At 43.2% G+C, this 20,112-nt stretch overlaps 1 protein-coding gene across 7 annotated transcripts in view; it reads right to left on the bottom strand.

Annotated features, from left to right (window-relative positions):
• SIDT1 (SID1 transmembrane family member 1) overlaps nucleotides 1-20,112 on the bottom strand; it is a 115,149-nt gene that overhangs the window by 72,801 nt on the left and 22,236 nt on the right. For all 7 annotated transcript variants that reach the window (XR_011249229.1, XR_011249228.1, XM_069553579.1 and 4 more), the window contains exons 2-3: nucleotides 1,472-1,593; nucleotides 349-519 (exon numbers count right to left, since the gene is read on the bottom strand). Coding sequence is in view for 5 of the 7 variants with exons in the window: in XM_069553579.1 (XP_069409680.1) it covers nucleotides 349-519; nucleotides 1,472-1,593 (293 nt within the window). In the remaining 2 variants the exon portion in view is untranslated. The remainder of the gene's footprint in view (nucleotides 1-348; nucleotides 520-1,471; nucleotides 1,594-20,112) is intronic.

Genomic DNA, 20,112 nt, shown 5'->3' with positions numbered 1-20,112 from the left:
AAGTGGCACTGGAGAGGAACACAGAAATACCCATCACTAGTGCTTGGACATCACTCTAGCTTGGATGACAGACAGGAGGGGGTCCTCACAGACCCCCAGGAACGGATACGCCTATCGGGTCCACCTCTCTCCCCTCTGCTCCAGTCCCCTTCTGCCTCCCTGTTGCACAGATTAAGGCCCTGCTGCCCAGCTGTGAGCAGGGGAGTTCCGAAGGTGCACAGACAATATGCCAAGTGGCTGACTTCCTTCGGGAGTGCTGATCTGGGAGGGAGGAAGCAGCACCAAGCACGCACAGCACCGGAAGAGCAGACAGACGAACAGAGAAGGGCCACAAGGAGTCCTGCTTACTGCAGCTGGAAGTGCTTGAGCTTGGTAACCAGCAGCTTGTACTGGGCACCCAGGGGCGCCATGGATGCGACATCTACAAATATCAGTTGCTCCAGAGGTCCTGTTTCATTGGTTGCTTCGGAGGGGCAAAGGGTACGGCTCACTTCCTGGTAGTTGTAGCTCCTCTGGTATCTGCAGCAGCCAGGGGAGGGAAAACCAGCGAGAAGGAAAAGGACACTCCGTGAACAAGCAGGAAAAGAAACATTTCCTTTCAGTTCTCTCTGAATTTCTTTCCAGGTCCTTATATTTAAAACTTCATACTGGACCTACCGACAGTGATTTTTACAGCTAAAGTACTTGGCACAGAATTGTGTGACATTATAACACAGATAAGGGGACTGCTGAGGGCCCAGTTCACTTAGGCTGTGTCTGCATCGCCATATCACCCTCCTAATTCAATCAGAAAATTAATCAGATTTTGGAAGGGAAACTGTTCTGATAAAACAAACTGATTCCATTTTGCCGCTCTTTAAGCCTTTGCTAAACGAATATAAAGAAAGCCCCAGAGTTCGAGTCAAGGCATCAGAGTGAGTATTTCAGTCCTCATGTTCTTAGCCTCCGAAATGACCTCACACTGTGCTCCGTGCCCATGTCGGCACGCTTTCTGGTTTGCTCTTGCTAGTGCTCCAATGCCCTATAGTGTCCCCTGCGAAAATAGAAGCTCCATGAGGAAGAGACTTCATTGTTGTTTTCCACCATTGTATCCCCAGCATCTATCATTTAGTACTGCTCAATAAATATTATGGGATAAAGAAAGCACACTCGGTGAACACTGTGAAGAATGGGAGGTGTTACTTAAGGTGACTGCAAGGCCTAGCCCTGTCCTCCGTGGAGGACCCACTAACCAACCAAGACATTCTTCAGGTGCTACAATTCTAGGTTCATATCAGAGATTATCAAAGAGGAGAGAAGCTGGACAGAGCTGAACCAGTCAGAGCATGTAGCATGTCAACTGTTTGCACTCAGCATGCATACTATGTCAACAAGTCGAACGTCTGATTTCTCTAGGGGAAAGAGCAGTTGAAGTCTAGGATGTTGAAGGGAAAACAAATGTAATGAAGCTGTCAGGGCAAGATCCACTTACAGTCCTTGGAAGAGCAGAGGAACCTGCCAGGACAGCACCTCTTTCTGCTGGCGAACCACAACCAGGACCGGGTAGTCAAGGTTTTCGGAGGAGCTGTTCACATACACCCGCACGGCAGTCACCTACAAGCAGGGCAGAGACACAGCAAACACAGATCACAGGCGCACAGACATGTACATCACAGCTGCCACCAGAAGCTCTGAAAAACTTCAGTTCTTACATTTGCTGCTGACCATAACCCACTCCAGTATTCTTGCCTGGAGAGTCCCATGGACAGAGGGGTCTGGCGGGCTACAGTTCATGGGGTCACAAAGAGCTGGACATGACTGAGCGACTATCAGTTTCACTTTTCACTTTCACAGATACTCCAAATATCCCAGCTGTCTTCTCCTCATTCATATTGTAACCACAGTCAGTTTCAACACTGCTGCACAATCCCCAGGGGAGAGTAGAAAACAAACTGATGCCTGGGCCCAACCCTCAAAATTCTGATTTAAGTCATTTTGGGTGAAGCCAAATTATGGAGGTGTTGAACGGCAAGCTGAGGAGTTTGAATTGGGCAGTCAACACAAGATTAGGAGAATAAGCCCAGAACAGAAAAAGAAAGATGTCAGTGTGCTTCTCTTCTTATCTGAATATAAATGGTAAATATACAAATACCTTTAAAAAGAAAAAAAAGACCTACAAGTGCCTCAACTGCTTACAAACTTTACTTTTGGCTTGTAAAATCATTCTGTGCTTTCAACCAAAATGTTATTGCCATGTTTTGTTAAAGCCTAGCAGATGGCCTGATGTTCCCCTAGCCACAGATATGATAGGGGCTGAAGAGTCTTCTCTTTCCCCTTATCCAAGGTGTAATCAATCCCTAAATACTTTTTTAAACCAACAGCTCCTTTGTTCCCTGGTGGTTCAGACGGTAAAGAATCTGCCTGCAATGCGGAAGACCTGGGTTCAATCCCTGGATGAGGAAGATTCCCTGGAGAAGGAAATGGCAACCCAATCTAATATTCTTGCCTGGGAAATCCCATGGACAGAGGACCCTGGAGGGCTATAGTCCATGGGATCGCAAAGAATCAGACACGACCGAGCGACTAACACAAACAGAATAGTTTTAAACAACTATCATGGTTGTTTAAAAGATAGGAAATTGAATGATGCCCCTGGATCTAGATGGTTCTAACGTTTTCACTTTTTATAATATTTATACTATAGACAATAGAAAAAGGGCAAAGTAGGAAAAAGTTGATCTTCCATATGAGATGTTTTCTCCCTAATGTATTTAAGCCTTGAAAATGAAAGTGAATTCTCTTAGTCGTGTCTGGACTCTTTGCTACCCCATGGACTGTAGCCTACAGTCAGGCTCCTCCATCTATGGAATTCTCCAGGCAAGAGTAGTGAAGTGGGTTGCCATTTCTTTCTCCAGGGGATCTTCCCGACCCAGGGATTGAACCCAGGTCTCTTGCATTGCAGGCAGAGGCTTTACCATCTGAGCCACCAGTGAAGCCCATTTAAGCCTTAGTGTTCTCTTGAGAAGTAGGGGAAAGAAATGAAACAAGAAAGCCTTGCAGTGAAACTCTGAAGATCTATGACCTGTTCATAATGGAAATCGAGAGACAACAGGGTATCATGGGTATCATAGATTATTACTATTCGGGTCTCATATATCATCCTTGATGAAGCCAGTTTTGCTTTTTAATGTTAACAATAGTCCAAGATTAATTTATTAATTAGATAAGAAAGCTTGCTCACAAAGGAAGTGTTTTCTTGTGCCCACATGCTACATGTTTCCATGGAAATTATGCTGCAGCTGATCACGGCCAACACCATGTCTCTACTGCAGACTTTTTTCCTAAGCTCTGGATGTTCCACAGGCACAAAGACAAACTGAAGTGGAACCTGTCACTTCCTTCACCCCTAACTTTAATATCTTCTGAATTTCTTTCCTTTTTTTTTTTTTTTTTGCGGAACTTCCCTGACCAGAAATCAAACTCATGCCCCCTGCAGTGGATGTGCTGAGTCTTAACCACTGGACCATCAGGGAAATTCTGAATTTCCTTGCTTGTTAAATGAACCACACAGCCAATCTGAGCCTGAGTCATCCCTGATTCCTACTTCTGTAGCATTCTCCATCAGTAGGTCATCAAGTGTTACCACTTCTACCAGTTTCATAGTGTCCATACCCAGCTCCTCCCCTCCCCCATCCATGACACCCTCCTGGTCCAGTCCTTGACCCTCATTGATGGTGCCTTATCTAGCCTTCTTATCCCCAGGGCTATACCCGCTCAGAGGCCAATTTCAGCTTGGCATTATCCTTGCTCACCAGGCCTTTAGTGGATCTGAGAATTTTCAGACTTACTTCCAAAGGAATGAGAAGAGTATTTTTATGAAAAGATAGAACAGAATGATGAACACTCATATACTTATCACCCAGCTTTTGTTGTTACTGTTCACTCGGTTGGGTCTGACTCTTATCCGACTTTAATCATTATTTTTAAAAGCGTACCATTTTATTTTATTTACACCTTTTCATTCCAATCCCAAAGAAAGGCAATGCCAAAGAATGTTCAAACTGCCCCACAATTGCACTCATCTTACATGCTAGCAAAGTCATGCTCAAAATTCTCTAAGCCAGGCTTCAGCAGTACCTGAACCATGAACTTTCAGATGTTCAAGCTGTTTTTAGAAAATGCTGTGTGGATCACAACAAACTGTGGAAACTTCTTCAAGAGGTGGGAATATCAGACCACCTGACCTGTCTCCTGAGAAGTCTATATGCAGGCCAAGAAGCAACAGTTAGAACTGGACATGGAACAACAGACTGGTTCCAAATCTGGAAAGGAGTACGTCAAGGCTGTACATTGTCACCCTGCTTCTTTAACTTCTATGCAAAGTACATCATAAGAAACGCTGGGCTGGATGAAGCACAAGCTGGAATAAAGATTGCTGGGGGAAATATCAATAACCTCAGATATGTAGATGACACCACCCTTATGGTAGAAAATGAAGAAGAACTAAAGAGCCTCTTGATGAAAGCAAAAGAGGAGAGCAAAAAAGTTGGCTTAAAACTCAATGTTCAGAAAACTAAGATCATGGCATCCAGTCCCATCACTTCATAGCAAATAGATGGGGAAACAGTGGAAACAATGAAATTTTATTGTTTGGCTCCAAAATTTATTTTATTGGCTCCAAAATCACTGCAGATGGTGACTGCAGTCATGAAATTAAGACACTTGCTCCTTGGAAGAAAAGTTATAACCAACCTAGACAGCATATTAAAAAGCAGAGACATTACTTTGCCAACAAAGGTCTGTCTGGTCAAAGCTATGGTTTTCCCAGTAGTCATGTATGGATGTCAGAGTTGCACTATAAACAAAGCGGAGTGCCAAAGAACTGATGCTTTTGAACCATGGTGTTGGAGAATAAATACTCTTGAGAGTCCCTTGGACTGCAAGGAGATCCAACCAGTCCATCCCAAAGGAAATCTGTCCTGAATATTCATTGGAAGGATTGATGCTGAAGCTGAAACTCCAATACTCTGGCCACCTGATGCAAAGAATTGACTCACTTGAAAAGACCCTGATGCTGGGAAAGATTGAAGGCAGGAGGAGAAGGGGATGACAGAGGATGAGATGGTTGGATGGCATCACCGACTCAAAGGACATGAGTTTGAGTAAGCTCCGGGAGTTGGTAATGGACAGAGAAGCTTGGTGCGCTGCAGTCCATGGGGTCACAAAGAGTCGGACACAACTGACTGACTGAACTGAACTCCATTTCCCACACACATCTTTTTTTGATTATTTTAAATACCAAAGATGATACCATTTCATCTGTAAATATTTCAATCCATATCTCTAAAAGATAAGGCCTCCTCTTTTTAATATAACATATTACCATTATCATACTTAATAAAATTAATGATAATTTTAAAAGTTATCCAATACCAACACAGGGATTCCCTAATAGCTCAGTTGGTAAAGAATCTGCCTGCAAATCAGGAGACCCCAGTTCAATTCCTGGGTCTCAAAGATCTGCTGGAGAAGGGATAGGGTACCCACTCCAGTATTCTTGGGTTTTCCTTGTGGCTCAGCTGGTAAAGAATCCACCTGCAATGCAGGAGACCTGGGTTCAATACCTAGGTTGGGAAAATCCCCTGGAGAAGGGAAAGGCTACCTACTCCAGTATTCTGGCCTGGAGAATTTCATGGACTGTAAAGTCCATGGGGTCACAAACAGTTGGACACGATTGAGCAACTTCAGAAGAACACAGTGTTTGAATTTCTTCATTTATTTAAAAATTGTGTTTTTCAGTATTAAAAACATTTTGAGTACAAACAAGATCCATATATTTCATTTGGTTGATAAGTATTTTGAATCTCTTTTAATCTAAAGGCAACACTCCCCACTGCAACACTCTTTTGGCATTTATTTGTTGAAGAAAGCTGCTCACAAAGCAGTAAAAACCTGATACACTCATATTCTGGATTTTGTTGGTTGCACCTTTTGGTTCCTTTATCCCTTGTATTTTTTACAAACTGGCAGTTAGAGCTAGAGGCTTGATTAGATTCATGTAACTTTATCTCTCAGTCTTTTCCTTGGATTTTGAATTAGAGTCCAGAAAGTTTTCACCACTCCAGATTGCTGAAGCCAGTGTTTTCTTCTAGTACTTTATGATATCACATTATTAATACTTAAATCTCTATCCCTTTGTGATTAACACTAGTATATGGTATGAGGAATGATTTTGTCTTTTTTTTTTTTTTTCAATATGGCTCTCCTATTGTCCCAGCACCACCTATTAACAAGTTTATCTTTTCTCCACTGGTTTGAATCACTCAGGACTTTTCTTAATCACTGTCTTGTTCTCTAGTTTATTTGCCTGGTAGTCCCTCACATGCCTAATTCCTTGCTGTTTCTCAAAAGGGCTATGTCTCTGATATCTGCCCTTTTAATTTCTTTTTTTTTTTAATTTAGTTATTTTACTTGGAGGCTAATTACTTTACAATGGCCTTTTAATTTCATTCTCATCCCTAATGTCCTTTTTGGGCAAGTCTTCCTTGATATTTCTCTATCCCATCCAATAAACGGATGACCCTCTCTTGGAGGGGGCTGTGTGGCCTCTGATTACCTCAATACAGCATGTTAATACCACAGTAAAATAATAGGAAAAAAATGTGGCCTTTGCCCCCAGTTCCTGAAACAGAGTTCCTAAAACCCTTGTAATTTCCTAAGTGATAAAAGTCCTGGGTGTTCGTTGGCAGGACTGATGCTAAAGCTGGAACTCCAATATTTGGCCACCTCATGAGAAGAGTTGATTCATTGGAAAAGACCCTGATGCTGGGAGGGATTGGGGGCAGGGGGAGAAGGGGACGACAGAGGATGAGATGGCTGGATGGCATCACCGACTCGATGGACGTGAGTCTGAGTGAACTCCGGGAGTTGGTGATGGATAGGGAGGCCTGGCGTGCTGCAATTCATGGGGTCGCAGAGAGTCGGACACGACTGAGCGACTGAACTGAACTGAACTGAGCTGAAGAGCACTAGTAGCATCTTTTGTTCTACTATTTGGTCCTATTTCTGGCTCCTGACAGAGCTCCTAAATCCCTTGGAATTTCCTGGGTGATAAGAGTTTCTTTTGTTCTAATGAAGATTCTAGGTAGCCTTCTGGATAACTTCAGAATGGGAGCTGGTTACCCAAAAGACCTAGCCATGATTAGAAGCTCAGAACTTTCGGCTCTGCCTCCATCATCCAGGAAGTGGAGGGGGCTGGAGATTGAGTTAATAATTGGTCATCCCTATGGATGAAGCCTCCATAACAATTCCTATGATACAGGTGTGGAGAATTTCCAGGTTGGTGAATGCATCCAATGCCAGGAAGGTGGAGAACCCCAACTCCATGGGAATAGAAGCTTCTGTGTTCAGGACACTTCTGGACTTTACCCTATGCACCTCTTCCATATTGCTCATCTTGAGTTAAAGTGAAAGTGTTAATTGCTCAGTCGTGTCTGACTCTTTGCGGCACTATGGACTGTAGCCTGCCAGGCTCCTCTGCCCTTGGGATTCTCCAGGTAAGAATTCTGGAGTGGGTTGCCATTTCCTACTCCAGGGGATCCTGTTTATAATAAACAAGTAATCTAGTAAATAAATTGTATTTCTTCTGTAAGCTACTTAGCAAATTAATCAAACCTTATGGGGGAGGGTTGTCACAGCAACCTCTGATTAACAGCTGGTTGATCAGCGCATGGGTAACAATCTAGACTTGTGATCGGCATCTGAAGTGGGAGGTGGGTGGTCGCTTGGGACTGAGCCCCTAACTTATGGGATCTGATGCAGACACTAAGGAGATCCTGTCGGCATTGAATTGAATCATAGGACACACAGCTGGTGTCACCAAATTGCTTGATGTGTGTAAGATCCACACATCTGATGTTGGAAGTATTGGGTGAAGAGAAGAAAACAGAAGTTAGCTTTTCCTATAGACAACCCCAAACCATTTTTTTTTCATGTAGTCAAACTGACTCCTTTCTTGGCCATTTCTCCATCACTTTTTAAAATTGAGACATAGATAACACCACACAAATCACTCTTAAAAGTATAGAATTCAGTAGTTTTAGTGTATTCACGGAGCTATGCAACTATCACCACTACCTAACTCTAGAATACTTTATTGCCCCGCTAAAGAAGCCCTGTACCCGTTGGCAGTCACTCCTCATTCCCTCCTTCCCACAATGCCTGGTAACCAATAATTTAATTTCTGTCTCCAGGGATTTGCCTATTTCACATAGGTGATTTCCTATTCCATATATTGTGAAATAATATATATGCTTTCTTGTGTGTGGCTCATTTCAGTTAGCATAATGTTTTCAAGGTTCTTCCATGTTGCAGTATGTGTCAATACTTCATTTTTGTTTATTGCTCAGTAATATTCCAATGGCATGAATAAAGCACATTTGTTTATTCTTCAGTTGACGGAAATTTTGATTGTTTCTACTTTTGGGCTATGAACATTTGTAAAGAAGTTCTTGTGTAAACAAGTGTTCTTAGTTCTTTTGAATGCATCCCTAGGAGTATAATTTCTGGGTGACATGGTAACTCAAAACACTTTACTTTTTTTTGTTTTTAATTTTCGACTGTACTGGGTCTTCCCTGCTGCACTCGGGCTTTCTCTAGTTGCAGCGAGCCAGGGGTACTCTCTGGCTGTGGTTCGTGGGCTTCTCCCTGCAATGGCTTCTCTTGTTGTGGATCACCAGCTCTAAGGGCATGCAGGCCTCAGTAGTTGTGGCACTCAGGCTTAGCTGGCCCACAGCATACAGGATCCTCCAGGACTAGGAATCGAACCCATGTCCCCTGCATTGGCAAGAGGATCCTCAACCACGGGACCATCATGGAAGTCCTCCTATGTTTAACTTTTTGAGGAACTGCCAAAATGTTCTCCAAAGAGGTGCATCATTATACATTCTAGCAATTTACATAATCAGCAATGTAAAAGTTTCTAATTTCTCCACACCGTTGTCCACACTAACTACCGTCTGTCTTCTGCTGCTGCTGGCTGCTGCTGAGTCGCTTCAGTCGTGTCCGACTCTGTGCGACCGTCTGTCTTCTAGATAATACTTAATCTTAATGGGTATGAAGTGGTATCTCACTGTGGATGTGGACCTCCCAATATTCTAACAGTTAATTTAGCTTGCCTGCCTGACTCTTCTGGGAAGCTGAAAACATCATCATTGGCAACTCTGGTGCTAGCACAATGAGTTAGCTTAGAAGCAGGCTCATTTTTCAGGTTCAAAAACCAACACCAGCATTACCCACAGCACATATGTTTACAGCACACTTTCGTCTGGCTTAAATCTATAGTAGTCAGAACCAAGGTAAAAGCCTAAGGAAAGCTGTGAACAAGCCAGCTTTATCTTTAGCTTGTCTGCTTCCCTTCTCATTACCTACGCTGAAGACACCTCCTCCCTTCTTATGTACTTAATGCCAGAGGGATTTCCCTCCTTTCTTTTTTTTTTTTCCAAATGTCACTCTAAGGCAGTAGTTCCCAAATTGTAGTGTGCTTTTTAGCATTCAAATCTCTCAAACCCAACCCCCAACATTTCTGATTCAGCAGATCAGGAATAGAACTTTAAAATAATGTGTTTTTAACAGAATGCGGGGAGATTCTGATCACATAAATTGCACCCACACTTTGGGAAGTGCTGTTCCAAAGGAACCATCTAGTGGATGGCCCTACTTGTCAACACCTTGCCAGTTGCTCTTGTGGGATTCCCTGATGGCTCAGTTGGTAAAGAATCTGCCCGCAATGAGGGAGACCTAGGTTTAATCCCTGGGTTGGGAAGATCCGCTGGAGAAGGGAAAAGCTACCCATTCCAGTATTCTGGCCTGGAGAATTCCATGTACTGTATAGTCCATGGGGTTGCAAAAAGTTGGACACAACTGAGTGGCTTTCACTATCACACTTCCTCAAGGTGCACAATCATGAGATCACCAATGTCACCAGCATGTCTGGAAGCTAGTGTGTCTGGTGGGGCCAGCTGGAAAGAGGTCTGCTTGAAGAGGAGCAGAGCAGATGTATTACTGCCATGGTTACGCTAACCCACTCTTTATCTCCACACTCTTTTATTCCTAGTCTGGCTCTCATAATCTACTTACCTTTTTATTTTTGAATAACGATCTTACTAATTACAATTTAAAAAACCTCAGAAGAGACACAGATATAAAGAACAGACTTTTGGACTCTGTGGGAGAAGGCAAGTGTGGGACGATCTGAGAGAATAGCACTGAAACATGTATATTACCATATGTGAAATAGATGACCAGCCCAAGTTTGATGCATGAAACAGGGACTCAAAGTCAGTACACTGGGACAACCCAGAGGGATGGGGTGGGGAGGGAGGTGGGAGGGGGGTTTGGGATGGGGGACACATGTACACCTGTGGCTGATTCATGTCAATGTATGGCAAAAACCACCACAATATTGCAAAGTAATTAGCCTCAATTAAAGTAAAGAAATTAATTTTTTTAAAAAGCCACTGTGTTGGCTTCCCCGATAGCTCAGTTGGTAAAGAATCTGCCTGCAATGCAGGAGACCCTGGTTCGATCCCTAGGTTGGGAAGATCTCCTGGAGAAGAGATAGACTACCCACTCCAGTACTCTGGAGTACTCTAGAGAATTCCCTGGACTGTGTAGTCCATGGGGTTGCAAAGAGTCAGACATGACTGAGTGGCTTTCACTTTCACCTGTTTAGGCTTCCCTGGTGGCTCAGACAGTAAAGTGTCTGCCTGCAATGCAGGAGACCTGGGTTTGATCCCTGGGTTGGGAAGATACCTGGAGCAGAAAATGGCAACCCACTCCAGTATTCTTGCCTGGAAAATTCCATGGACGGAGGAGCCTGGTAGGCTACAGTCCATGGGGTTGCAAAGAGTCAGACACGACTGAGCCACTTTGCTTATATTCAATAGACACATAACACTGTAATTATCATTCAATTAAAAATTAAAAACAAAAAACCAAACCTCAGAGATACTGGCATAATAAACTGCAAAAAATACATTAAGAGTAAGAGATAGAAAACACTGGGCAGTTTTTCAAGATGAGCAGATAATGCACCCCTCCCCCAGGAAAGGATAAAAAGTCCTGTTCAGATGTTGCTTTGCTTTTCCAGAGGCTAATATTCAACTGAGAAAGTTAGATTACCTTTGCAGCAATGAAGCAAGCCATGTAAAGGCAAAACTAAATGAAGGTATTGAATTCATAACGGACTCTGATACCTTATAAAAGACCACTCTTAAGAGCCAAGATTTCCCCTTCTGTTGCTGCTTCCTGTTGTCATGACAACAAAAGCGCTTTTATATATATAACTTGTTAACTATGTTTGCTACAAGTAGGGAATTGCATTATAATTATGAGGGAAGAAGTACTGAAGTATTCCCATCTCTGATATATAGATCACAATTATGAAAGGTCTTAAAGCTTAGAAAGTCTCTTTTTAATCCTTTAGAACATGTCAGTAGGGAAAAGTTCAAAATTGCAAATAATGCAGCTCTGTTGCAGAAAGAGGGTAAAAGTGAGTTTAATTCAAGATCTAGTTTGGTTTTGCTAAAATAATGAGACTTTCTTAGAACATGAGATTAAAAATCAGAAATTCAGTTCAGTTCAGTTCAGTTGCTCAGTCATGTCTGACTCTTTGCAACCCCAAGAAATGCAGCATGCCAGGCCTCCCTGTCCATCACCAACTTCCGGAGTCCACCCAAACCCATGTCCACTGAGTCCGTGATGCCATCCAACCATCTCATCCTTTGTCGTCCCCTTCTCCTCCTGCCCTCAATCTTTTCCAGCATCAAAGTCTTTTCAAATGAGTCAGCTCTTTGCATCAGGTGTCCAAAGTATTGGAGTTTCAGCTTCAAAATCAATCCTTCGAATGAACGCCCAGGACTGCTCTCCTTTAGGATGGACTGGTTGGATCTCCTTGCAGTCCACATGAGATTAAAAATCAGTATTAGGGCTTCCCAGATGGCACAGTGGTAAAGAATCCACCTGCCAATGCAGCAGATGCAGGTTCGATCCCTGGGCTGGGAAGATCCCTAGGAGGAGGAAATGGCAATCCGCTCCAGTATTCTTGCCTGGGAAATCCCACGGACAGAGGAACCTGGTGGACGACAGTTCATGAGGTTGCAAAGAATCGGACACTACCGAGCACACACACAATTATTAGGCATACCATTGTTTTATGATGTGATCTCGAAAAGCTGATTCTCCATGTAAAATGGCTACAATAATATTCATTAATGGTTCCTCTTCTTCATGTCACAAACATCACAGAACAAATTTTTTATAAACAAATACAAATGATTTGGTAACTGTTTTAATAACTTATGTTCACTGGGTGTATATTGTCCTTCTGTCCCTCCTTCATTCCTTCCTCCTTCTCTCTCTGTCTTCTCTGTTTCCATCCTTTCTTCCTACCTGCCCATGCTCCCTCCATCATTCATCAGACATTCACTAAATCAGGAGCTATAGGAGGTACTAAGGATATGCTAGAGGCAACCCTGTCCTTGTGTAGCTCATTATCTAGTCACAGAGACAGATGGTGTTATTATCAAAAGCATAATGTGATGGTGTTATAGTAGCAACATGAGCGGTGCTGTGAGCACCCAGAGGACAAAGTGGCTACCCATGCGGAGGAGTTAGAGGGAAAAACACAGAAGCTAGTCAGTCACTTACCAAGTTATAGTGAAGAGGAGACTGTTCGCATAGGTCCTGCTGTTGCCTGGCTGGTGCACATAACCTGGACTGATAGTGTTAGAGAAACTTACATCTGGGAAGGTACTCAGGGCGATCATCTAGTCCAAATGTTCCATTTACAGAAGAGGAGCCAGAGACTTTATTTTGGGGGGCTCCAAAATCACTGCAGATGGTGATTGCAGCCATGAAATTAAAAGACGCTCCTTGGAAGAAAAGTTATGACCAACCTAGACAGCATATTAAAAAGCAGAGACATTACTTTGCCAACAAAGGTCTGTCTAGTCAGAGCTATGATTTTTCCAGTAGTCATGTATGGATGTAAGAGTTGGACTGTAAAGAAAGCTGAGCACTGAAGAATTGATGCTTTTGAACTGCGGTGTTGGAGAAGATTCTTGAGAGTCCCTTGGACTGCAAGGAGATCCAACCAGTCCATCCTAAAGGAAATCAGTCCTGAATATTCATTGGAAGGACTGATGCTGAAGCTGAAACTCCAATTCTTTGTGAATAACTGACTCATTTGAAAAGACCCTGATGCTGGGAAAGATTGAAGGCGGGAGGAGAAGGGGACAACAGAGGTTGGATGGCATCACCGACTCAATGGACACGGGTTTGGGTGGACTCCGGGAGTTGGTGATGGACAGGGAGGCCTGGCGTGTTGTGTTTCCTGGGGTTGCAAAGAGCTGGACATGACTGAGCGACTAAACTGAACAGACAAAGCATCAGTATCTTGAATATATAAAGAATCCTGAAAACTCATAGGAAAACACAGTAACCCAATGGAAAAAAATGGGTAAAGAATATAAACATCAACTGAAGAGAAGAATGACCAAAGATCGTGTGAAAAGATGGGAATACTTCATACTCATCAGATAGGTAAAAACAAAAGTATGACAATACCACATTTCCAAGAATGGAGAAAAATAGGAACTCTTGCATATTGCTTATGAAAATGTTTGGTACAACCATATCAGAGAGCAAACTGGCAATATGTACTAAAGCTGAAGATGGTTTCACATTAGATTCCAGCATTTCCATCCCTAAATTTGTACACAAGGAAAACTCTTACATACGCACAAGGAGTCACCAACAAGAATGAAATGAATGAACTAGAATATGGATGAGTATGAAAAACTAAAGGAGATAAATGAAGAGAAAGTTGCTGAAGGATACATACTGCATGATCCTATTTACAAAAACTTTGTAAATAAGCAAAACAGTATCTATCTACTTGTCTGTCTATATTTCTGTCTTTAATAAAATATACATATACATGGAAATAATAAACACCAAATTTAAGACCATTGTTTTAAAAAACTTGAAAAAACCTGAGACTTTACCCCATTTGCCACAGCTTCATCAATACTGATAGAAGACCCAGACTCCTGGGTTAGAGGCAAGGACTTTATTAGTCTGGTCACAACATGGGCAGAAAGCCTGCCTGACCTTTGCCCCAGAGGGGGACACCGTCTCTGTCTTCTGAGGTGTTCACTATATAAATGTCCTTGAAAGAATGGTATAGAAAACTTTCAGTCCTTGCTTTCTTGTAAGATGTGCATAAATCAAGAGACCTATGAAAAATTACATCCCTATAATGGTTACTTTGGGGGATGAAGGAAGAGGACGGGCAGGGGTAAGTAGGGAATTCTGATAATCTTTTTGCTTCCTAACGTTGTGGGTACATAAGTGTTTGTTATATTATTTTCCATTCTTGTTTATTGTACGAAATATTTCAACACTATCATCATCATCCAGAAGCCCTGGTACACTAGCATTTGTGTTTGCCCACTTCTGAGCAACGACTGTCACTCTTACATTTTATACAGGTTCTTTGTTTTTATTTTGGCTACACGACTTGCGGAATCTTAGTTCCTCAACCAGGGACTGAACCCCAGCCCTGGCAGTGAAAGTGCTAGGTCCTAACCACTGGACCACCAGTATTCTCTGTATACCAAATTCTGTATACAGGTTCTTTGTTATTCAGGGATGTGGCAAACAGTCTCCAAAACTTACCCTCATTGCTCTCCTGACTCATTTTGCTATAGTCTGATCTTACTAGTGATTGACCTGCTTACATTAACTTCACTGATTACAGCCTCCCTCTCCCCCTCTCTCTCTCTTTCTCCCTCTTGACTGGCTGGAGAACCTTACACTATCTTTGGTCTGATGAACATGGCTCATTTCTGCATTGCTCTTCCCTGGAAAAGGAAAATGAAGATGAAGCCAGTATTGCACTGGACAGTAATGCGCCAGCCTAGAATTCTGTGTTATTAGGTGCATGAATTTTCCAGGGCTGCCATAAGAAAGTATCACAAACTGGTTCTTAAAACAACAAAAATGTATTCTCTCACAGTTCCAGAGAGTAGATCTGAAATCAAGATGTCGGCCAGGCCATGCTCCCTCTGAGACTCTGGTGGCGTCCTTTGCTTTCTTGCCTCTTGCTCATCCTGGTGGTGATGGTGGATCCTTGAGGTTCCTTGGCCAGCAGCTGCATCCGTGCAGTCCCTCTCTCTGTCATCATGGCGTTCTGTCAGTGTGTGTTTCACACTCTGTTCCCCTCTCTGTGCATGTCTGGGTCCAAAATCTCTCTCTTTTTATAAAGATTTTAGCCACATTGAATTAGGGCCCATCTTAATGATCTCATCTTAATCAAACTACATCTGCAAAGAGCCTTCTTCCCAATAAGATTACATTCACAGGTCCTGGGGGTTAGCAGTTCAACATTACTTGGGGAGGAGGGCATAAGTCAGTTTGTAACATTAGATTTGTAGACTTTTTAGGTGGTGAGATCTCCAGGACTCTGCACCTTTTCCTGATCATCAGCTGATCTCCAACCTGTATCCCCTTGCCAAGAGCCTTCATGCTGAAGGAAGGGCACCGCTGACAGAGTCCATTATGTGACTACTGAGTGAAAAGAGCTGCCCTGGAGCAAAGTGACCTTGCAGTTCTGAATCCTTTTCTTACTCGAAGCTAGAAAGTCCTAGTAAATGAAGCATTTCATCCATGGGTTTCATAACTACTGCAGGGAACTGAGTTGCTTTAATCATACTTTTTTTTTTAAGATAAGCATTAAAGTGATTCCTGTAGTTATTGATGTGATTGTTTAAAATTCACTTTGGCTGATGCAGCCTTAGAAAACCATCTTCTGTAAACCTCTGCTATAATGCAGAAAGACATGTAGACCTGGATTTTATTTCTGGTATGACATCTACTATCTGGGTGACTTTGGAAAAATCACTTGAATTCTCAGTTTCCTCAACTGTAGAATGGGAACAGTCACACCCCAACTATCCATCTCCCTAGACTATTGGTGACCATGTTCTGTGACCTGCCGAGTATCCGGCAGAGTAGAAGGCAGAGCTGCCCTACCCGGCTCTGGGTTGGGACGGTAGTTTCCCACTCTTGCACGTTCACCAGTTAATCAGCTGTTGACTGACAGTTTTCCATGTGTGGAGACACGCAAGCCCAACTACCCCGGCAGAGGAGAAGGCTGTGTAGTCCATCTCACGTAGGATATTAATTTCCTTTCACAGTCTGGCTTCCAGCTTTCCTGGAGGAGCTCGTTCATCCCATTGAAAAGAGCAGTTTACCCCTTGGAAGCTATTTATTCCCTATTTTAGATTCTCAGCATTTTGTATTCAGAGCACTTTCCTAAGAATCATGCTTTACAGACCTTGTCTCACCCATGTCATTATGCCAGCAATAATCTGGACAGAAATACATTTATATACTCTTTCCTTATTTGGCTTATGACTTAAATTTTATTTTAAACATTTAAATTCCAGTAAAAACATGAGAAAACAATGACGATAGGTATAATAATTGGCAGGCTAGGAATATAGAACAATACACGGTCTAGATTGTAGCTCCTTTAGGATGGACTTTGTTCATTCAGTAAATATTTGACTCCCCACCCTGTGCCAGGCATTGTCCCAGGCACGAAGATACCTTACTAAGCAGTGTGGACATAGCCTTTGCCCTCACTGAGATCACATGTTTGCACACGGAATGCCAATTCAACAAGCAAGTGTATTAACATTCAAGTCGCTGTGGAAGTGCATGGCACAGACTTTCTGGGAAATACCTTCCTAAAGGATGAACAGAAATTAACCAGAAAAATGCAGACAAAGCAAGAGAAATGTCCAAACAAAGGGAACAGTACCGCAGACACAAGGAAGAAAAGAGAAGAAAGAGGGAAAGAGAAAGAGAGAGAGAGAAGGCAAGATGCAAGTCTGAAGGATTAAGGGAAAATCAGGTTTGCTGAAGTGTGAGGTCCTGAAAGGCCATGATGGTCCTGAGGAGTCTTAAAGTCACAATAGGGAAGTTGGAGCTTTACTCTAAGGACAATAGAAAGCCTTTGGGAGGTTTTAAGTGCTACCACCCCTTTGCCACGACCATCCCCGGATGCCCAGTGCTGCCTCTGTTGCTGCTGAACAGCTGCCTCCCTGGATCACTGGCTCCATATCAAAGTCTGGGGAAAGCAGGTCTGATAAGCACACTGAGGCCACACGCCCAGGTCTGAGCTTGGTAGGTGTGGGAAAGGTGTGTTTGAGAAAGCAGATGCCTGCTGTTCTGCTTCCCTAGTGGAAAGAGCTCTATCTCCAGCAAGGATGCATGAAATGAGGACTTTCCCCCAAATATACAGGAATGGGGTTCAGATATTGGGCGGTCAAAACATGGCCAAATTTCACTACGCTTGGAATCCCTTTTACATGGAGCACTGAGACTATTCCACATAACAATATTCCATAGAACACATTTTGGGAAATTCTGTGATTTTTTTTTTTTTCCCCCACAAGAACTGGTGTCAAGTCTGGTATGTCTTGAAGACTCTTAATTCACCTTAATCTCGTCATTTAATATCATAAAACTGATGAACTGTATGAACTGTACTACCCAATTTAGCACTCAATTACATCATATTTTCATGTTTCACATTTGCTTATTGTTCCATGTATTTGTTTTGTCTCTCTTTGAGGACTTTGTGACGTATTTGGAATCAAGCATGTATTTGACACTTAGTTCCGTGGTGGCTCAGATGGTAAAGAATCTGCCTGCAATGCAAGAGATCTAGGTTCAGTCCCTGGGTCAGGAAGATCCCTGAGAAGGGAATGGCAACCCACTCCAGTATTCTTGCCTGGAGAATCACATGGACAGAGGAGCCTGGCAGACTACAGTCCATGGTGTCTTAAAGAATCAGACACAACTGAGCGACTAACAACACTAATACATACACCACAGTTACTGTTTTCATATGACTGGAGGTAGTCCAGCTAAGGTTGTAGCCTTTCACAAATCTTAAAAACACCCCAGGATGTCAGGGAAATGGCTGTTATTGATTCTTCAGCATTATTTCTACAGATATTCCTTTCTCTCCATTTGTTTTCTTCCTGTGAGACCCCTACTATGTTGATGTCATACTTGGGTCTGCCCTCCCAATTTCTGAATTTTTATCATTATTTTTTCTTTTTAATTTCTACATCTCTTTAGGTAAATCCTCAGCTTTATTCTCCAGTTCTCTAATCCATCATTCACTCTAATGTTCAGCCCATTGCCGAGGTCTTTGTGTAAACAACATTATTTTTTCAACCTGGGATGTCCAGTTGGTTCATCATTATAACTGTAACCTGTTTCATCTGAACAGTGCCCTCCTATTCATATCTCTCCCAGGATATTCACTTTGCTTATGATGATGCCTTACTCCTCATGTTCATCAATTCTGCTACATCTGATAAAGGTTGACGTTTCTCATGTTAGTTCCCTCTGCAAATCTGTTGTTATTTCCTCCCATAGGCTCTGATTCTCTGAGGCATCATCCACCTAAGGCAGCAGTGAGAACCTCAGAAGAGAGACGCTAAATGCAGAGGAGTGCAGTGCGGCAGGGACACCGGAAGGGTAGAGAGCCTAAGCTGATCACACCCGTCATCACTGCTCTAGCTTCTTTGTCTCCCACCAATTTTACCTCTCCCCTTCTCCCCCACCGCTTCCCCACCATTCCTGCTCCCATCCTGACCTGCTGGCCTCTACCCGGAGAAGGCGGCAGTGGGGAAGCAGGGGCTGCTCAGAGTCAGCAGGTCAGTAGGCATGGTGGTTACCCTGCTCCCCTCCAGCCTCCACAGACATCATCCCACAAGCCAGCATCCCCAGGTGGGTGCTGCTTGCTTCCTCCCTCCTGATGATGACAAGGCTGGGCAGGTGGCAGTCCACTGGGGCCAAACCAAGGGAGGCAAGAAAGCTCTCCCCCATCCTGTTCCCTACCCATGGCCTCATGAACTGTGGGCAGCCATTTGCCTCTCCAGACAAGGGCTGGCCACCTTCTCTCCAGGGCCTCTCACAGCCTTTGCGTTAGCTCCTCCATCCAACTTCCCTCCCTCAGGTTGAGGCATCTCCAGCCTGGGCTCCTGGGACAGAATCAGGGGTTTCTGCTGATTCACCAACCTCTCAGGCATCTGAGTGTGCTCATCTCTGTGTGTGATTTCTCTTTCCTCTTTATCTTTCCTTTGTCTCTCTATTCCCTCCTTCTACTCCTTCTCCCATGAGGGGGTTGAAGAGGGAAAAATGATTATTTTTCTGATTTGAGGCAGAACACAAGAAGCTACTCCCTGGCTTTTATTTATGTGCTGAATGATTGCACTGCAGGCATGCTTCTTCTAGAGCTGTTCTGGGGCCTGCTTAATTAATGCTCTAAAGATGGAAAAGCACTATGAAACTGCGATAATTGTGAGAGTTATGATCTGACACTTAGCAGCTGTTTATTGCTGTAGTGGTATTCATTGCCAGACCGGTGCCATTTATAATGTTAAATATGTATTGTTGGGACATAAGTGTAACCTAAAGTAAACTGCTTCCTAAACAAGACAAAGCTAATCATCTGCAAACATCTTCCTCTTCAAAATCTTCAAAGGAAATTTCCCAAGACAAGCAGAAGACATCTCAGGGAGGACCATATTTAAGAGACAAAACTATTTCTAATTGTGGAGTAAACACTGTGGCAGAGATGATATATATATGACTTGGGTTCTATTCTGATGCTCAGATGAAATACTTCTCATTAAATGGGCAAAGACAGAAGCCTTTGCTAGCCTAGATCTCCTCCCTTCAGTCCCTGATCACTTATGTCTGGGTCCATGTAGCTGTCTTCCAACAAACATCCTCACTAGAGACACCCCATGAAAACTTTAGTGGAGTTGATAGTGGTGCTAGTGATAAAGAACCCACCTGCCAATGCAGAGACAAAAGAGACGTGGGTTCAGTCCCTGGGTCAGGAAGATCCTCTGGAGGAGGGCATGGCAACGCACTCCAGTATTCTTGCCTGGAGAATCCCATGGACAGAGGAGCCTGGCGGGCTATAATCCACAGGGTTGCAAAGAGGTGGACACGACTGAGAGACTTAGCACACACAGGGAC

Source organism: Ovis canadensis, chromosome 1 (genome assembly GCF_042477335.2).
Source record: "Ovis canadensis isolate MfBH-ARS-UI-01 breed Bighorn chromosome 1, ARS-UI_OviCan_v2, whole genome shotgun sequence".
NCBI classification, from domain to species: domain Eukaryota; kingdom Metazoa; phylum Chordata; class Mammalia; order Artiodactyla; family Bovidae; genus Ovis; species Ovis canadensis.
Note: the sequence above shows the minus strand (reverse complement) of the source record. Positions and strands in the feature narration are given on the sequence as shown.